This window comes from Macaca fascicularis, chromosome 13 (genome assembly GCF_037993035.2).
Source record: "Macaca fascicularis isolate 582-1 chromosome 13, T2T-MFA8v1.1".
Taxonomy (NCBI): Eukaryota; Metazoa; Chordata; class Mammalia; order Primates; family Cercopithecidae; genus Macaca; species Macaca fascicularis.
Genome location: NC_088387.1, coordinates 85434027 through 85455056, shown reverse-complemented (window position 1 = coordinate 85455056; position 21030 = coordinate 85434027). Strand labels below are relative to the sequence as shown.

At 40.6% G+C, this 21030-nt stretch overlaps 1 protein-coding gene across 6 annotated transcripts in view; it reads left to right on the top strand.

Moving 5' to 3' along the window:
• The window catches only part of VIT (vitrin), a 128208-nt gene that overhangs the window by 49654 nt on the left and 57524 nt on the right, over positions 1-21030 (top strand). For all 6 annotated transcript variants that reach the window (XM_045369503.3, XM_005576140.5, XM_045369502.3 and 3 more), the window contains exon 5: positions 16662-16795. In XM_045369503.3, coding sequence (XP_045225438.2) covers positions 16662-16795 — 134 coding nt within the window. The remainder of the gene's footprint in view (positions 1-16661; positions 16796-21030) is intronic.

The window sequence follows — 21030 nt, the reverse complement described above, 5'->3', positions numbered from 1 at the left end:
GCTTGTTCGATTGCTTAAGTCCCTTATAGATTCTGGATATTAGACCTTTGTTGGATGCATAGTTTGCAAATATTTTCTCTCTTTCTATAGGTTTTCTGTTTACTCCACTGATAAGTTCTTTTGCTGTGCAAAGCTCTTTAGTTTAATTAGATCCCACTCATCAATTTTTGTTTTTGTTGCAATTGCTTTTGAGGACTTAGGCACAAATTCTTTGCCAAGACCAATGTTGAGAAGGGTATTTCCTAGGTTTTCTTCCAGGATTTTTATAGTTTGAAGTATTACATGTAAGTCTTTAATCCATCTTGAGTTAATTTTTGTATATGGTGATAGGGAGGGGTTCAGTCTCATTCTTCTGCATATGGACAGCCAGTTATCCCCAACACCATTTATTGACTAGGGAATCCTTTCCCTGTTGCTTATTTGTGTCAACTTTGAGGACAATCAGATAGTTGCAGGTGTATGGCTTTATTCCTGAGTTGTCTGTTCTTTTCCGTTGTCTATGTGTCTGGTTTTTGTACTAATACCACATTGTTTTGGTTGCTGTAGCCTTGTAGTATTAAATCTGATAATGGGATACCTCCAGCTTTTTTCTTTTTGCTTAGAATTGTTTTGGCTCTTCAGGCTATTTTGGGGTTCCATATGAATTTTAGAATAGTTTTTTCTAATTCTGTGAAAAAGTACATTGGTAGTTTGATAAAAGTAGTGTTGAATCTGTACATTGCTTTGGGCAGTATAGTCATTTTAGCAATATTGATTCTTCCACTCTATGAGCATGGGATATTTTTCCATTTGTTCATGTCATCTCTGACTTCTTCCAGGAGCATTTCATAGTTCTCCTTGTAGAGATCGTTCACCTTCCTTAGTTATATGTATTCCTAAGCATTTTCTTCTTCTTGTGGCTACTGTAAATGGGACTGGGTTCTGATTTGGCTCTCAGCTTGAACATTATTGTATACAGAAATGCTACTGATTTTTGTACATTGGTTTTGTATCCTGAAACTTTACTGAAATCATTTATCAGCTTAAGGAGCCTTTTGGTGGAGTCTTCAGGGTTTTCTAGGTATAGAGTCATATCGTCAGTGAAGAGAGATAGTTTGACTTCTTGTTTTCCTATTTAAATGCCTTTTATTTATTTCTCTTGCCTGGGTGCTTTGGCTAGGACTTCTAGTACTATCTGAAATAGGAGTGGTGAGGGTGAGCATCCTTGTCTTGTTCCAGTTCTCCAAGGGAGTGCTTCCAGGTTTTGCCCATTCAATATGATGTTGGATGTGGATTTGTCATAGATGGCTCTTATTATTTTGAGGTTACATTCCTATAATGCCCAGCCAGTTGGGAGTTTTTATCATGAAAGGATGTTGGATCTTATCAAAAGCTTTTTCTGTGTCTATTGAGATGATCATATGGTTTTTGTTTTTAACTCTGTTTATATGGTAAATCATTTTTATTGATTTGCATATGTTGAACCAACCTTCCATCCCAGGAATAAAGCCTACTTGGTTGCAGTGAATTAGCTTTTTGATGTGCTGCTGGATTTGGTTTGCTAGTATTCTGTTGAGGATTTTTTGCATCTATGTTCTTCAGAGATATTGGTCTGTAGTTTTACTTTTTTCACACGTCTCAACTGGGTTTTGGTATCAGGATGATGTTGGCTTCTTAAAATGAGTTAGGGAGGATTTCTTACTCCTTGATATTTTGGAATAGTTTCAGTAGCATTGGTACCAGCTCTTTGTACTTCTGGTAGCATTTGGCTGTGAATCTATCTGGTCCAGGGCTTTTTCTGGATACTAGGTTTTCAATTTCAGAACTTGTTAGTGGGCTGTTCAGGGTTTCAATTTCTTCCTAGTTCTGCTCTAATTTTAGTTATTTCTTTTCTCCTGGGTTAGTGTGTTCTTATTTTTCTATTTCCTCTAAGATGTGATATTAGATTTTTTTTTGTTTGTTTCTTTTTTTGTTTTTTTGTTTTTGAGACGGAGTCTTGCTCTGTCGCCCAGGCTGGAGCGCAGTGGCGCGATCTCGGCTCACTGCAAGCTCCGCCTCCCGGGTTCACGCCATTCTCCGGCCTCAGCCTCCCGAGTAGCTGGGACTACAGGCGCCCGCAACCACGCCCAGCTAATTTTTTTTGTATTTTTAGTAGAGACGGGGTTTCACCATGTTCACCAGGATGGTCTCGATCTCCTGACCTCGTGATCTGCCCGCCTCAGCCTCCCAAAGTGCTGGGATTACAGGTGTGAGCCACCTCGCCTGGCCAATATTAGATTGTTAATATAAGGTATTTAGAACTTCTTTATGTAGGCCTTTTGTACTATAAATTTTCCACTCAACAATGTTTTCACTGCATCCCAGAAGTTTTGGTATGTGTGTCTATATTTTCATTAATTTCAGTAATATTTTTATTTCTGCTTTAATTTTATTGTTTGCCCAAAAGTCATTCAGGAGTAGGTTGTTTAATTTCCATGTAATTGTGTGGCTTTGAGAGATCTTCTTGGTATTGATTTTATTTTTATTGCACTGTGTTCCAAGAGTATGATTGGTATAATTTCAAATTTTTTTAATTTATTGAGACTTGCTTTATAGCTAAACATGTGGTCAATCATAGAGTATATCGCACGTGCAGATGAGAAGAATGTATATCTGTAGTTGTTGGGTGGAGTATTCTGTAGATGTCTATTAGAGCCAATTGATCAAGTGTTGAGTTTAAGTCCAGAATTTCTTTGTCAGTTTTCTGCCTCAATGATCTAACTCTGTCAGTGGGGTGTTGAAGTCCCCTACTATTATTGTGTGGCTGTCTAAGTCTTTCCATGGGTCTAGAAGTACTTGTTTTATGAATCTGGGTGCTCCAATGTTGGGTGTGTATATATTTATGATAGTTTTCTTGTTGAATTGAACTCTCTATCATTATGTAATACCCTTCTTTGTCTGTTTACTGTTGTTGGTTTAACATTTGATATAAGAATAGTGACCTCTGTAGATCTTTCTTCATCCTTTTACTTTGAGCCTCTGGGTGTTATTATGTGTGAGATGGTCTCTTGAAGACAGCAGATGGTGGGATCTTGTTTCTTAATCCAACTTGCCACACTGTGCTTTTTAAGTGGGGCATTTAGACCATTTACATTCAAGGTTAATATTGATATATGAGGTTTTGACTGGTCATAATGTTGTCAGCTGGTTGTTTTGTAGACTTGATTGTGTAGTTGCTTTATAGGGTCTCTGAGCTATGAACTTATGTGTGTTTTTGTGGTGGCAGGTATTGTTCTTTCATTTCCATGTTTAGAACTCCCTTAAGGACCTCTTGCAAGGCTCGTCTAGTGGCAATGAATTCCCTTAGCATTTGCTTATCTGAAAAGTGTTTTATTTCTCCTTTGCTTATGAAGCTTAGTTTGGCAGAATATGAAATTTTTTATTGGAATTTATTTTCTTTAAGGATGCTGAGAATAGGCTCCCAATCTCTTCTGGCTTGTAAACCTTGTGCTGAGAAGTCCACTCTTAGCCTGATGGGGCTCCCTTTGTCAGTGATCTGACCCTTTGATTACCTTTAAGACTTTTTTTGGTTCCAAGATGGCCAAATAGGAACAGCTCCAGTCTACAGCTCCCAGCGTGAGCAATGCAGAAGATGGGTGATTTCTGCATTTCCAACTGAGGTACAAGATTCATCTCACTGGGGCTTGTTGGACAGTGGGTGGACAGTGAGTGCAGCCCACCAAGAGTGAGCCAAAGCAGGGTGAGGCATTGCCTCACCCAGGAAGCATAAGGGTCAGGGAATTCCCTTTCCTAGCCAAGAAAAACTGTGACAGAGGGCAGCTGGAAAATGGGGTCACTCCCACTCTAATACTGTACTTTTCCAATGGTCTTAGCAAATGGCACACCGGGAGATTATATCCCATGCCTGGCTCAGAGGGTCCCATCCCCACGGAGCCTTGCTCATTGCTAGCACAACAATCTGAGATCGAACTTCAAGGTGGCAGCAAGGCTGGGGGAGGGGCACCCGCCATTGCTGAGGCTTGAGTAGGTAAACAAAGCGGCCAGGAAGCTCGAACTGGGTGGAGCCCAACGCAGCTCAAGGAGGCCTGCCTAACTCTGTAGACTCCATCTCTGGGGGCAGGGGATAGCCTAATGAAAGGCAGCAGAAACCTCTGCAGACTTAAATGTCCCTGTCTGACAGCTTTGAAGAGAGTAGTGGTTCTCCCAGCACAGAGTTTTAGATCTGAGAACAGACAGACTTCCTCCTCAAATGGGTCCCTAACCCCCAAGTAGCCTAACTGGGAGGCACTCCCCAGTAGGAGGAGACTGACACCTCACATGGCCAGGTACCCCTCTGAGACGAAGCTTCCAGAGGAATGATCAGGCAGCAACATTTGCCATTTAGCAATATTCGCTGTTCTGCAGCCTCCACTGCTAATACCCAGGCAAACAGGGTATGGAGTGAACCTCCAGCAAACTCCAACAGACCTGCAGCTGAGAGTCCTGACTGTTAGGAGGAAAACTAACAAACAGAAAGGACATCCACACCAAAACCCCATCTGTACATCACCATCATCAAAGACCAAAGGTAGATAAAACCACAAAGATGGAGAAAAAACAGAGCAGAAAAGCTGAAAATTCTAAAAGTCAGAGCGCCTCTCCCTCTCCAAAGGAATGCAGCTCCCCACCAGCAACGGAACAAAGCTGGATGGAGAATAACTTTGATGAATTGAAAGAAGAAGGCTTCAGATGATCAAACTTCTCCGAGCTAAAGGAGGAAGTTCAAACCCGTCACAAAGAAGCTAAACACTTTGAAAAAAGATTAGACGAATGGCTAACTAGAATAACCAGTGTAGAGAAGTCCTTCAATGACCTGATGGAGCTGAAAACCATGGCACGAGAACTATGTGACAAAAGCACAAACTTCAGTAGCTGATTCGATCAACTGGAAGAAAGGTTATCAGTGATTGAAGATCAAACGAATGAAATGAAGCGAGAAGAGAAGTTTAGAGAAAAAAGAGTAAAAAGAAATGAACAAAGCCTCCAAGAAATATGGGACTATGTGAAAAGACCAAATCTATGTCTGATTGGTGTACCTGAAAGTGACGGGGAGAATGGAAACAAGTTGGAAAACACTCTGCAGGATATTATCCAGGAGAACTTCCCCAACCTAGCAAAGCAGGCCACATTCAAATTCATGAAATACAGAGAACTCCACAAAGATACTCCTCGAGAAGAACAACTCCAAGACACATAATTGTCAGATTCACCAAAGTTGAAATGAAGGAAAAAATGTTAAGGGCAGCCAGAGAGAAAGGTCGGATTACCCATAAGGGAAGCCCATCAGACTAACAATGGATCTCTTGATAGAAACTCTACAAGCCAGAAGAGAATGGGGGCCAATATTCAACATTCTTAAAGAAAAGAATTTTCAACCCAGAATTTCATATACTGCCAAACTAAGCATCATAAGTGAAGGAGAAATAAAATCCTTTATAGACAAGCAAATGCTGAGAGATTTTGTCACCACCAGGCCTGCCATACAAGAGCTCCTGAAGGAAGCACTGAATGTGGAAAGGAACAACGGGTACCAGCCATTGCAAAAACATGCCAAATTGTAAAGATCATCAATGCTAGGAAGAAACTGCATCAACTAATGAGCAAACTAACCAGCTAACATCATAATATCAGGATCAAATTCACACATAACAATATTAACCTTAAATGTAAATGGGCTAAATGCTCCAATTAAGAGACACAGGCTGGCAAATTGGATAAAGAGTCAAGACCCATCAGTGTGCTGTATTCAGGAGACCCATCTCACGTGCAGAGACACACATAGGCTCAAAATAAAGGGATGGAGGAAGATCTACCAAGCAAGTGGACACCAAAAAAAAGCAGGAGTTGCAATCCTAGTTTCTGATAAAACAGACTTTAAACCATCAAAGATCAAAAGAGACAAAGAAGGCCATTACATAATGGTAAAGGGATCAATTAAACAAGAAGAGCTAATGATCCTAAATATATATGCACCTAATACAGGAGCACCCAGATTCATAAAGCAAGTCCTTAGAGACCTACAAAGAGACTTAGACTCCCACACAATAATAATGGGAGATGTTAACACCCCACTGTCAACATTAGACAGATCACCGAGACAGAAAGTTAACAAGGATATCCAGGTATTGCACTTAGTTCTGTACCAAGCAGACCTAATAGACATCTATAGAACTCTCTACCCCAAATCAACAGAATAGACATTCTTCTCAGCACCACGTCGCACTTATTCCAAAATTGACCACATAGTTGGAAGTAAAGCACTCCTCAGCAAATGTAAAAGAACAGAAATTATAACAAACTGTCTCTCAGACCACAGTGCAATCAAACTAGAACTCAGGATTAAGAAACTCACTCCAAACCGCTCAACTACATGGAAACTGAACAACCTGCTCCTGAATGACTACTGGGTACATAACAAAATGAAGGCAGAAATACAGACATTCTTTGAAACCAATGAGAACAAAGACACAACATACCAGAATCTCTGGGACACATTTAAAGCAGTGGTAGAGGGAAATTTATAGCACTAAATGCCCACAAGAGAAAGCAGGAAAGATCTAAAATTGACACCCTGACATCACAATTAAAAGAGCTAGAGAAGCAAGAGCAAATACTTTCAAAAACTAGCAGAAGGCAAGAAATAACTAAGATCAGAGCAGAACTGAAGGAGATAGAGACACAAAAAAACCTTGAAAACATCAATGAATCCAGGAGTTGGTTTTTTGAAAAGATCAACAAAATTGATAGACTGCTAGCAAGACAAATAAAGAAGAAAAGAGAGAAGAATCAAATCGATGCAATAAAAAATGATAAAGGAGATATCACCACCAATCCCACAGAAATACAAACTACCATCACAGAATACTATAAACACCTCTACGCAAATAAACTAGAAAACCTAGAACAAATGGATAAATTCCTGGACACATACACCTTCTCAAGACTAACCCAGGAAGAAGTTGAATCCCTGAATAGACCAGTAACAGGCTCTGAAATTGAGGCAATAATTAATAGCATACCAACCAAAAAAAGTCCAGCACCAGATGGATTCACAGGCGAATTCTACCTGAGGTACAAGGAGGAGCTGGTACCATTCCTCTGAAATTATTCCAATCAATAGAAAAAGAGGGAATCCTCCCTAACTCATTTTATGAGGCCAGCATCATCCTGATACCAAAGCCTGGCAGAGACACACACACAAAAAAAGAATTTTAGACCAATATCTCTGATGAACATCAATGCAAAAATCCTTAATAAAATACTGGCAAACTGAATCCAGCAGCACATCAAAAAGCTAATCCAACATGATCAAGTGGGCTTGATCCCTGGGATGCAAGCCTGGTTCAACATACACAAATCAACAAACGTAATCCAGCATATAAACAGAACCAAAGACAAAAACTACATGATTATCTCAATAGATGCAGAAAAGGTCTTTGACAAAATTCAACAGCCCTTCATGCTAAAAACTCTCAATAAATTAGGTATTGATGGGACATATCTCAAAATAATAAGACCTATTTATGACAAACCCACAGTTAATAAATATCATACTGAATGGGCAAAAACTGGAAGCATTCCCTTTGAAAACTGGCACAAGACAGGGATGCCCTCTCTCACCACTCCTATTCAACATAGTGTTGGAAGTTCTGGTCAGGGCAATCAGGCAGGAGAAAGAAATAAAGGGTATTCAAATAGGAAAAGAGGAAGTCAAATTGTCCCTGTTTGCAGATGACATTATTGTATATTTAGAAAATCCTGTTGTCTCAGCCCCAAATCTCCTTAAGCTAATAAGCAACTTCAGCAAAGTCTCAGGATACAAAATCAATGTGCAAAAATCACAAGCATGCTTATACACCAATAACAGACAAACAGAGAATCAAATCATGAGTGAACTCCCATTCACAACTGCTTCAAAGAGAATAAAATACCTAGGAATCCAACTTACAAGGGATGTGAAGGACCTCTTCAAGGAGAACTACAAACCACTGCTCAATGAAATAAAAGAGGACACAAACAAATGGAAGAACATTCCATGCTTATGGATAGGAGGAATCAATATCATGAAAATGGCCATACTGCCCAAGGTAATTTATAGATTCAATGCCATCCCCATCAAGCTACCAATGACTTTCTTCACAGAATTGGAAAAAACTACTTTAAAGTTCATATGGAACCCAAAAAGAGCCCACATTGCCAAGTCAATCCTAAGCCAAAAGAACAAAGCTGGAGGCATCACGTGACCTGACTTCAACCTATGCTACAAGGCTACAGTAACCAACACAGCATGGTACTGGTACCAAAACAGAGATATAGACCAATGGAACAGAACAGAGCCCTCAGAAATAATACCGCACATCTACAACCATCTGATCTTTGACAAAAACAAGAAATGGGGAAAGGATTCCTGTTTAATAAGTGGTACTGGGAAAACTGGCTAGCCATATATAGAAAGCTGAAACTGGATCCCTTTCCTACACCTTACACAAAAATGAATTCAAGATGGATTAAAGACTTAAATATTAGACCTAAAGCCATAAAAACCCTAGAAGAAAACCTAGGCAATACCATTCAGGACATAGGCATGGGCAAGGACTTCATGTCTAAAACACCAAAAGCAATGGCAACAAAAGGCAAAATTGACAAATGGGATCTAATTAAACTAAAGAGCTTCTGCACAGCAAGAGAAACTACCATTGGAGTGAACAGGCAACCTACAGAATGAGAGAAAATTCTTGCAATATACTCATCTGACAAAGGGCTAATATCCAGAACCTACAAAGAACTCAAACAAATTTACAAGAAAAAAAACAACCCCATCAAAAGTGGGCGAAGGATATGAACAGACACGTCTCAAAAGAACACATTTATGCAGCCAACAGACACATGAAAAAATGCTCATCACTGGCCATCAGAGAAATGCAAATCAAAACCACAATAAGATACCATCTCACACCAGTTAGAATGGCGATCATTAAAAAGTCAGGAAACAAGTGCTGGAGAGGATGTGGAGAAATAGGAACACTTTTACACTGTTGGTGGGACTGTAAACTAGTTAAACTATTGTGGAAGACAGTGTGGCGATTCCTCAAGGATCTAGAAGTAGAAATACCATTTGGCCCAGCCATTCCATTACTGGGTATATACCCAAAGGATTATAAACCATGCTGCTATAAAGACACATGTACACGTATGTTTACTGCAGCACTATTCACAGTAGCAAAGACTTGGAACCAACCCAAATGTCCATCAATGATAGACTGGATAAGCAAATGTGGCATATATACACCAGGAGATACTATGCAGACATAAAAAAGGATGAGTTTGTGTCCTTTGTAGGGACATAGATGAAGCTGGAAACCATCATTTTTCAGCAAACTATCTCAAGGACAAAAAACCGAACACCGCATGTTCTCACTCACAGATGGGAATTGAACAATGAGATCACCTGGACACAGGAAGGGGAACATCACACACCGGGGCCTGTCGTGGGGTGGGGGGAGGGGGAAGGGAAAGTATTAAGAGATATACCTAATGTAAATGACAAGTTAATCGGTGCAGCACACCAATATGGCACATGTATACGTATGTAACAAACTTGCATGTTGTGCACATGTACCCTAGAACTTAAAGTATAATAAAAATAAAAATAAAAGACTTTTTTCTTTCACTTTGACCTTGGAGAATCAGATGACTATCTATCTTGAGAATGGTCATCTTGTATAGTATCTCACTCACAGAGATTTGCTGAAGTTCTCGAATTTGCATGTTGACCTCTCCAGTGAGATTGGGGGAATTTTCGTGAACTATATATCCTCAAATATCTTTTCTAAGTTGCTAACTCTCTCTCCTTCTCTCTCAGGAAGGCCAAGGAGTCATAGCCTCATTTGGTTGGTCACTTTACGTAATTCCTTATTTCTCAGAGGTTTTCTTCATTTCTTCAATTCTTTTTTCTTTATTTTTGTCTGACTGCATTGATTCAAAGAACTGGTCTTCAAGCTTGGAGATTCTTTCCTCAGCTTAGTCTATTCTGTTGTTAATGCTTCCCAATGTATCATGAAATTGCTGTAGTAAATTTTTCAATCCCAGAAGTTCAGTTTGGTTCTTTCTTAAAATGGCTATGTAGTCTTTCAAGTCTTGGATCGTTTTATTGGCTTCCTTGGGTTGGATTTCAACTTTCTTCTGAATCTCGCTGAGCTTCCTTGCCCCACAGCTTCTTCACTCACATCTTCCTCAGGTCCTGTTCAGGACTAAGAGCTGGTCCTGGCACTCAGCACCTTCGTGCAAGATTGCTGGCTTCCTCCTTTTTTCACCTCTGTGTCTGCATTGCCTCTCTGTTGACTTTCAGTGTTTTCTCTCAAAACATCTGTTCAGAGTGTGATGGTTTACTTGATATTTGGTTTTTCTGTGAGAGAAGCACTTCCCAGCTGTGTAGTCAGTCATCTTGTCCCCCTCCCTGAAAAATGTACAAACTTAACTGAGCATCCTGTGTTTTCTCTGTTGACCTTACTGTGGAGGGATGACCTGGAAGTCATGCATGGTCCTGCATCTTTCATCATAGCACTCCATAAAAAAGGACAACTGACTTCTCTTTATGCTTTGATGGGGATAGGAAGAGAATTTTACTCTTTCATGTTCATGACAAGGAATCTGAAGTTCTTGATGATATAAACTCATTTTTTCCACCCGTATGTGCTGAGCAAGGAAATTATGGAGATGTTACCAAGGAAGGCCCAAAAGTTTGGAGGAAGAAATATCACAGCTATGATGATGGATTGGAGAAAAATGAGGACGGAGAAAGTGGAGAAGGGTGACAGGTATGACCACTTGGTCAGCTGTTCGTCTGGGATCTAGCACAGAAGACAGGAGTCATGGCATGCTTTGGACTAAGTCACTACCTAAATGAAGATACCATAACAGAATCCTCATACCACTCTTGCTTAAGTTTATAGTCAAAACATAGATAAATGCATGCTTACTTAATATCTTTGGAATTAAGACTAGCATGTATGTGCCAAGCACTTTACCTTCTTTTTATTATTTAATCCTGACAATAATTCCTCTATGCAGTTTCTAGTATTCATACGCACATCTTAAAGAAGAAGATAGGTTGAATCACTTTTCTAAAGCCATGCTATTAAAAAGTATCATAGTGGGGACTCAAACCCAAGTCCAGCTGACTGTAGCACCTGTACTCCTAACTGCTGCCCAGGACAGCTTTGAGATGTGACTCGGGAGTCAGCACTTGGCTACTGGATGCTGGATAAAGTTTCTGAATTATTCAGACTTCTGCTATCTTTTTCCTTTTCTTATTTTCTCGTAAGTGGGTTGATTGTTCAGTTGTACCTCTGCAAGGGAGTGAAAATATATAAAATTCATTCTATTTCAAGGTTTCTAGTTAGGAGACTCTGAAATTTGAAGGAGCAGTAAGACAAAAACTATGCACAAAATAAAGTTTAAGAAGTTACTAGTAGATTTCACTGGCTATACTAATCTTTTCCCCATTACTGCAGAGAGGCGAGGAGCAAACTGGTTTTTCAATGGGAATGGGACTACAAAAGCTCTATTAAGGATAAGTAGTAAAACATTAAAGAAAAACGACACCAAAAGCTGTTCCATAACTCCAGACTATGGAATAAAAATCACTGAATGCTATTTCATAACTTCAGACTATGAAATAAAAATATTTTGCTTTCACCCTGAAATCAATTTCATACTAAAAGGGAAAAGTTATACAAATCTACACGCACAAGTGTTTGCACACCCATGCATGCCTCCCACACATACTTCCAGCTCACAGCACCATCAGCCCTCTCCAGTCTGTGTCTTTGTACACACTCCAGTGTCTGTGTAGAAAGTGACATCTGCTGCAAAGGGTGAGCCTGTCTTAAGGTTGCCTGTGTATTTTCAATTTTGATCCTAGATGATTTGTTCTTGCTTCCTCTGGCGCTTGCTGGGTCTCTGTTGCACTTCCATATTTCCGAGGCAGTATAGAGCCACAAGAGTAAATTTGACCTCACTAAAGATGACATTAAAATAACATGTATTTTAATGTTATTTAATTTAAATAATTTAATTTAAATTATTTGATTTAATTTAAATTATTTAATTTAATTTAAATTAATGGGTGCGGTGGCTCATGCCTGTAATCCCAGCACTTTGGGAGGCTGAGATGGGCGGATCATGAGGTCAAGAATTCAGGACCAGCCTGGCCAACATGGTCAAACCCCATCTCTACTAAAAATACAAAAATTAGCTGGGCATGGTGGTGCACGCATGTAATCCCAGCTACTTGGGAGGCTGAGGCAGGAGAATCACTTGAACCTGGGAGGCAGAGGTTGTGGTGAGCCAAGATCATGCTATTGCACTCCAGCCTGGGTGACAGAACGAGACTCTGTCTCAAAAAAATAATAATAAAATAATATGCAATCTTTTGCACTATGATTCTCTCCTTCTAACAGCATCTCACCATTATGAGACTGTTGTTATATCCTCATTTGTTATATAAGAAACTGAGGCATCCAAAAGCTAATTAAATTCCTAGTTAGGGCCAGGCATGGTGGCTCATGCCTGTAATCCCAGCACTTTGGGAGGCCAAGGCGGGCTGATCACCCAAGGTCAGGAGTTCAAAACCAGCCTGGCCAATATGGCAAAACCCCATCTCTACTATATACAAAAAAATTTAGCCAGGTGAGGTGCCTTATGCCTGTAATCCCAACACTCTGGGAGGCCAAGGGGAGCAGATCACCTGAGGTCAGGAGTTCAAGACCAACCTGGCCAACATGGTGAAACCCTGTCTCTACTAAAAATATGAAAATCAGCCAGGTGTGGTAGTGGGCACCTATAATCCCAGCTAGTCAGGAGGCTGAGGCACAAGAATCGCTTAAACCCAGAAGGCGGAGGTTGCAGTGAGCTGAGATCGTGCCACTGTACTCCAGCCTGGGTGACAGAGTGAGACCCTGTCTCAAAATAAATAAATAAATTCCTAGTTAGGTCCACATTGAGGATTAAAACTCATGCCTCCTTACTTCCAGCCCGGAGCCCGGGTGATATATTTACGTAAGAACTGGGGAGTCCCAGCACTGCTTAGTGTACAAAGTGAGGACTCAAGCAGGGTGTAGATTTTACAGTAGTGAAAGTTGGTAAACGCTTTATAGTGGAAGGATGTGCCCTGTGGAGAAAATAAGAAGGGCATTGACAGGACCAAGGCTCTATAATTCCAGCATTTGGGTTAGAGTGTAGGAACTTGGTGGGAAAAATATAAATGAGGGGAGAGGGGCAGAAGAGAAGAGCTTGATTTGCTTGTTTTGCAAAAAACAAGATTTGCTGCTTGAGCAACTGAGTGCCACTGTGAGTTCCCGGACCAGTGACTGATAAAGTGGAAAATCTATTTGGAAAGAGTTACCACTATTCATAGGGAGGATAAATACAAGTCTTAAGGGGAAACAGATAGGAATTTTGGAAGCTATCCGTTTTGTTTTTCACAAACAGTGCAAATCTGTTTTCAGAAGGCAGGATTTAAGATACAGACAACATGAGCAGAAAGTACATTGGGGACCTAAAGCTATTGTCCTGCCAGAGTCCCAACAGTCAGAAGTGGGAGACTGGAGACGGTATACTTTGGTTTAGAAACTCAGATTAATTTGCATTCAAGGGTTTAATGTTCATATTCTATATCATGCTCAGAAGTCTTAGTACAAGAAAATCCCTTAATTCCTTCAAACCAGAGGGATAATGAACATATTTGAGGTATCCTATTTTGGCTCAGGATTATCCTAAACTAATCTTATGTTTAAAGCGGGGCCAAGTGCAGGGGAGAGGAGAGATTTCTCTGAGAAGGTACAATGAAAAGACCAGCTCCACGCAGGACACTCTTCACACTGATCTCTGACCAGTGCCCACCCTCAGAACAGCAGCCATTCGACACCTGGTCTAGTGGCGAACTATCCCTTCTCGCTGAGCCAAGGAACTGACCCTCAGTTATCCCAGTCCCCTGGCACCGGAATCAGGGAGGAGGTGAATATCAAGGCCATGCTCAGCACCATGCAGGGCACCTGAGGAATGCAAGGAAATGGAACTGGATTTGCTTTTCCAGAGAGTATCTATGAAGTGCCTACATCTGAGTGATACAAATGATGAGGTGGTGTTTTTAGTAGAGACAGGGTTTCACCGTGTTAGCCAGGATGGTCTTGATCTCTTGACCTTGTGATCCACCTGCCTCGGCCTCCCAAAGTGCTGGGACTACAGGTGTGAGCTGCCACACCTGGCCTGCACTGGGTCATTTTTAAAAATTTATTTAATAATTAGAATTTTCAGTCTGAATCAGTGGCGTGCCGGTAAATGTTTAACAACGAGCTCTCTAATGCAGGGAGGAGATGGGCTTGGCTTGTTAATTGCAAGCTACCAATGTCAAGCCAACGAGCTCACCCAATCCTGAAAGCATAAGAATTGGCTTTCACAGAGGGTATGTTAGTTCAACCATTGTGGAAAACAGTGTGGCAATTCTGCAAGACCTAGAGGCAGAAATACCATTTGACCCAGCAATCCCATTACTGGGTATATACCCAAAGGAATACAAATATATTATATAGATACTATATTATTAATAGATTATATAAATACTATTATAAAGATATATGCATGTGTATGTTCATTGCAGCAGTATTCACAATAGCAAAAACATGGAATCAGCCGAAATGCCCATCAATGAGAAACTGGATAAAGAAAATATGGTACATATATACCATAGAATACTATGCAGCCATGCAAGGAATGAGATCGTGTCCTTTGCAGGGACATAGATTAAATTGGAAACCATTATCCTCAGCAAACTAACACAGGAACAGAAAACCAAACACCACATGTTCTCACTTATATGTGGGAGCTGCTGATGAGAACACACGGACATATGAGTTGGGGAACAACACATACTGGGGCCTGTCAGAGTTGGGGGTGGGAGGAGGGAGAGCATCAGGAAGAATAGCTAATGGATGCTGGGCCGAATACCCAGGTGATGGGACAATCTGTGCAGCAAAAACACCATGGCACATGTTTATTTATGTAACAAACCTGCACATCTGGCACACGTACCCCTGACCTTAAAAGTTGAAGAAAAAAAAATTGGCTCTCAAAAGCAGCTGTCTGTGGCACCTTCTTACGTGGAAACATAAAATGCTGTCCTTTCCATAAGAAATATTTGCATTTCGTTGGGAGACAAACTCCAGAAATTTTTAGGAAATAGTACATGACGGAACAAAATCAGAATTTAAGTTGTGAGAATGAGATTCTAAGGAGGGAAGGAGGTAGCAAAGTCATGTCAGAATCTGTGGGGAAGGAGAAATTGGGAACTCACTGCCCTTTGACAGCAGCACAGGCCTGATCAGGCAGAGGGAACCAGGTCTTCTGGGGTGAAACAGCAGCATCGTCAGAGCCGTGGGAATGGCTGAAACCAGCCTGCTTGCCATGGAGACATGTGAGGGAACTCAATCACAGAGAGCCCTGAGAGAAGAGAGCAAGTGAGGAGGAGTTGGTCTCGGGAGGTGCCTGTGCTTTGAACCCTTGAGGGGTAGATGGGAGCAAGAGGGACAAACTGAGGACTTAAGGTCAGTTCAACCTGGGTTCAAATCCCTCTTGCAATTTACTAGTTAGAAAATCCCAGGTGAGTCATGCAACCTCACACAGCCTGTTTCTATGGAATGAATGGGAATAACAGCATTCCCTCCACTCCACAACTCAAGTTTGCTGGGAGAACCCAGTGGGACCCCACATGTGAGAACAGTTGTAAAGCAATTAAGTGCTTTACATGTCGAGTATTATTACCACTTTCTTTCCTTCCAGGCCATTGGGAGGTTGAGGGTTGAATGTTGTTGACTCATCAGGAAGGTGGGAGGGCAGGAAATGGCAACTCTCACTCCTGGAGGGAAGGAAGGGTGTTGATGGGAAGAAATCAACATCTCCCCGGTCCTGTAAATTACGGATACCCAAAGGAGCCATGCATGTTCGGCTCTGGGGCAAGAAATGACAACGTAAAAGTGCAATTTAGCAACCAGGTGGAGACTCTGCCTAACATCAAAGGAAAGGCATTCATATGTCAGTCAGCATCCCATCAGGCTCTAAAACCTCGCAAAATCCTGGAAATTAAAGAAACAATTTTCAGTCAATGGAGGATGCTTTTTTTTTAATGAGTTTAACTTAGCTGCACACCTTTCCTCCCTGACCCAAAATAAAAGGAGTGTTTACTTTTCATCATTTTATATCACCCTTTGAAGTAACTAAATTCATTCCGCGCCATCCCAAAACCAAATTGCAAACTGTCAAGAAAGAGGCTTCACTTAAAAGAGCTAGTGGGAATGAGAAAACGGAGGAAAAGATATTTGAGGCATGGTGGCAAAAAGAAATTCCTGACTGACAGAACCATCAGCTCCTGTAAGAAGAAAGAGAAGGACATTCAACCTGGAGCTCAGATGCTGGGCCTGGTGGTAGAGGCACCATTCTTGTGGGTTGGGCTTCATGTCAAGGTAAACTTTGCTCAATCTCGCTGCTTTCCTATGTCCAAATAAACATGGCAACTGGTTTGCTTGTCTGTTGATCACATCAACAAATATTTCTCTTCTTTCCTCAAAAATTATTTTTTCTCTTCATAGTGGTGTGCTTGATAATTCAGGAGGGAAAATACTTGTTCGGAAGGTTGCTGGACTGTCTGGTTACAAAGGGAGTTATTCCAACGGTGTCCAATCGTTATCCCTACCACGATGGAGAGAATCCTTTATCGTCTTAGGTATGACCGCACAGTGGAGAAACGCTGCTAACCCTACCACAAGATGAAATGTGCTTCTTTTCATTGTGCTGTTGGTTTTTGTTTATGGCCCGCCTCATTTCATAAAAATCTGAAGCATTCGTTTTTCTGATACTTAGAATCATGATACAATAAATTAGAATTACATGATAAATCACCACAAAGTCAAGTCTGAAAATACTAAAAGGCTCCAATTGCTTGTTTTAATTACACTGCAGCTATCTGTAAGTCCAATCAGATTTTTAATTACCTTAATTACATTTAATAGCTTGGGTTTTTAAACCAGTCCTTTAGTTATGCCAAATGTGCCTCATGTCTAGAACCTTATTCCTTGAGATTTCTGGCAAGTGGATAGATAGATATTGTCACAGCATATCCGTTGTGTCATACACAATGGCCATATCAAGAGGCATATAATGGCAGTCTGTTCCATTGTTGGTGATGCTAAGTTTGATTCATTTGATACTTTAGCATATCTCTCCATGGCAAAGATACCTTGTAATTAATAAGCATCTGTAGGATGATGCTTTAACATGCTGGAGTAGCTTGTTCCTCAACAAATTTCACCCAATGATTTTAACATCCATTGCTGATCCTCACTGTAGCAAGTATTACATTAGTAATTGCAAAATCATAATTTCTTCTAATTCTGTTATTCCTTCCACATTTATTAGCTAGTGTTCTTATATAAAGAAGAGTTTCCTTCCCCCTCTGCACCTATTATTTTTAAGTGGACTACGGACTCATAGATTGTTTCCAAAAATATAATATCATGTTATCATCTATTATCTTTATTTTTCTTTTTGGTGCTCTTATTTTCCAAGATTGCCCAGTGGGAGCCCTTCAAGCTTTTGACGTGTTCACGGTAGTACCTGAGTACAACACAATGTTCTTTGCTCACCTTATACTTACCCTACTCCAGACCTGAATCTCCCATTTTCTCTGAGGAGGTTCCATGGGATTTTAAACTAGATTGTAGCCAATTTCCTGGCCTCCCAACAAAATTAGGCACCTTGGGACTGTCCTGAGAAGGAGCCACTTATAGTAAACCAACTGAACCGGGAAGAGAGAAATGTTTCATAAGATAGTAGGTCTTCCATTCCGGGTGGTTTTCTAGCACTGCTAGGCATCCCTTGCCTCAAGCCCCTGCTGTCCTCCACTGATTACAGTCATAGCAGGGCAACAAATAGACCTTTCACTATTCTTCTCAACTTGAGCAATCCCTGTTTCCTTTTGCCTGCCAAATTCTACACACCCACAGTTCAAATTAGACTGATTTCTTTGTCAGATAGTGGAAGGGGATCAACTGCAGTACTGCGGGGTTTTTGCCTTGTAACAAAAAATTTACAACAGGAGCCATATAAAAATGCTAATGTCTAAAATGCAAATACGTTGAGATAGAGAGAAATATAATCTCCACATAGGTGTTCACCAAGTAGATCCTGGCTGAATAAGAGCATTTCAGCCTTAAGTGCTCAGTCTGCAATCCAAGAATCTCAACAGAGGTTTGAAAGAAAAATTAATTCTGTGGCAGTAGAGATGTTTTGGGCTTTTTAAGTGAAAATCAATCTGCTGATATTATTCCCTGTAAATCTCGACTTCCATCTCCCCTCATTCGACCTAGTGACATTTAACCGAAAATACTTTTTGCCCATGATAATAAACATTGTGCTTCTGCAATGGCTCGGAAGCCTCTCTTGAATGGATGAGTTAGGAGCTCACTGCAGCATAAGGATTGATAACTGACCGGCAGCCAAGGAATGCTTCCCATAATTCAGAGGTTCATGGCCAGCAAGTTTAACTGCATCATGTCCGAATCCTCTTCTGAAGGCTCAGGTGCCGCCTTGATCTTTCTCTAGGTTTTTATTTCTAAGTTTCATATATCCCTGAGCTCCTTAACTAGTTCACTTTGGTGGGTAAGAGGGGGAGCGAAAGAGGAGATGTACATTTACAGTCCGCATGATCTTTACACAGTCCAGGGACATGAAATGTCAGTGAGGGACCCCCTAATACTTCCCTTTTATTCTTTGATCCACATTTCAGGGAACTGAGCTCATGCTTCTTTTCCTTCTGAATAGAAACAGAAAAAAAAATATCAGGTTTTAGATCAATAAATAGAGAGAGAAGGTGTCTCTTCAATAACAGAGAGAGAAGGTGTCTCTTCAATCAACAGAGAGAGAAGGTGTCTCTTCAATAAATAGAGAGAGAAGGTGTCTCTTCAATCAACAGAGAGAGAAGGTGTCTCTTCAATAAATAGAGAGAGAAGGTGTCTCTTCAATAAATAGAGAGAGAAGGTGACTCTTCAATAAATAGAGAGAGAAGGTGTCTCTTCAATCAACAGAGAGAGAAGGTGTCTCTTCAATCAACAGAGAGAGAAGGTGTCTCTTCAATCAACAGAGAGAGAAGGTGTCTCTTCAATAAATAGAGAAGGTGTCTCTTCAATAAATAGAGAGAGAAGGTGTCTCTTCAATAAATAGAGAGAGAAGGTGTCTCTTCAATAAATAGAGAGAGAAGGTGTCTCTTCAATAAATAGAGAGAGAAGGTGTCTCTTCAATCAACAGAGAGAGAAGGTGTCTCTTCAATCAACAGAGAGAGAAGGTGTCTCTTCAATAAATAGAGAGAGAAGGTGTCGCTTCAATCAACAGAGAGAGAAGGTGTCTCTTCAATAAATAGAGAGAGAAGGTGTCTCTTCAATAAATAGAGAGAGAAGGTGTCTCTTCAATAACAGAGAGAGAAGGTGTCTCTTCAATAAATAGAGAAGGTGTCTCTTCAATCAACAGAGAGAGAAGGTGTCTCTTCAATCAACAGAGAGAGAAGGTGTCTCTTCAATAAATAGAGAGAGAAGGTGTCTCTTCAATAAATAGAGAGAGAAGGTGTCTCTTCAATCAACAGAGAGAGAAGGTGTCTCTTCAATAAATAGAGAGAGAAGGTGTCTCTTCAATAAATAGAGAGAGAAGGTGTCTCTTCAATAACAGAGAGAGAAGGTGTCTCTTCAATAAATAGAGAAGGTGTCTCTTCAATCAACAGAGAGAGAAGGTGTCTCTTCAATCAACAGAGAGAGAAGGTGTCTCTTCAATCAACAGAGAGAGAAGGTGTCTCTTCAATCAACAGAGAGAGAAGGTGTCTCTTCAATCAACAGAGAGAGAAGGTGTCTCTTCAATAAATAGAGAGAGAAGGTGTCTCTTCAATAAATAGAGAGAGAAGGTGTCTCTTCAATAACAGAGAGAGAAGGTGTCTCTTCAATAAATAGAGAAGGTGTCTCTTCAATCAACAGAGAGAGAAGGTGTCTCTTCAATAACAGAGAGAGAAGGTGTCTCTTCAATAAATAGAGAGAGAAGGTGTCTCTTCAATAACAGAGAGAGAAGGTGTCTCTTCAATAAATAGAGAGAGAAGGTGTCTCTTCAATAAATAGAGAGAGAAGGTGTCTCTTCAATAACAGAGAGAGAAGGTGTCTCTTCAATAACAGAGAGAGAAGGTGTCTTCTTTCTGCAGATAGTGTGGTCCACAGCCATGGGGCCCTCCCTGGGCCTAAAATAACCTCAATCATTGTCATTTGGAGCTGGCCTCGACATTGGTGGAGGACTTGGAAATGCCAAGTCCTGTTCCCCAGGTGATTTTAATGAGGTGAAGTAACGCCAGTAAGCCCAAACACGTGGCACTTACAGGTAACACCAGAATACATTTTTGCATCTCTATGGAGATATATAGTTCCAAAACATTTTAACATTTTTTTCCCATTAGATGTCTACAACTTCGTGTAGTTATTAGGGCCATGTCATTATTCCTGTTTTCTGAATGAAAACACAAGAGCCTCAAAGGTTGGGGCAGTTAATGAAAGGTAAAATAGAAACAGAAACCTAGATTGTCTTACTCCTAATCCCAGGTTCTTTCTGAGATCCTGTTATTCTTTCTGCTTCATGACCCTACAGTCCCTGGGCCAGTAGGATGGTTGGCCAGATAGTGCCCTAGATCCTCCTTCACCCACCTAGGTTCTCCGTGCAACACTGCTTACCATCTTCACATCCTGTAAAAGTATTCCCTGCAGATGGGAGAAGAAATGCTTTCATTACCAGATGTAATATTGGCTAATAGGTAGTACTACTACCCAGGTATTTTAATTTTAACAGAGATGTAAGCTTTAAGATATTCCCCCGCTGAATAAATACTTCTCAAGCAACTACTTCATGCCAGGAAAAAACTGCTCTGAGCTCTGAAAA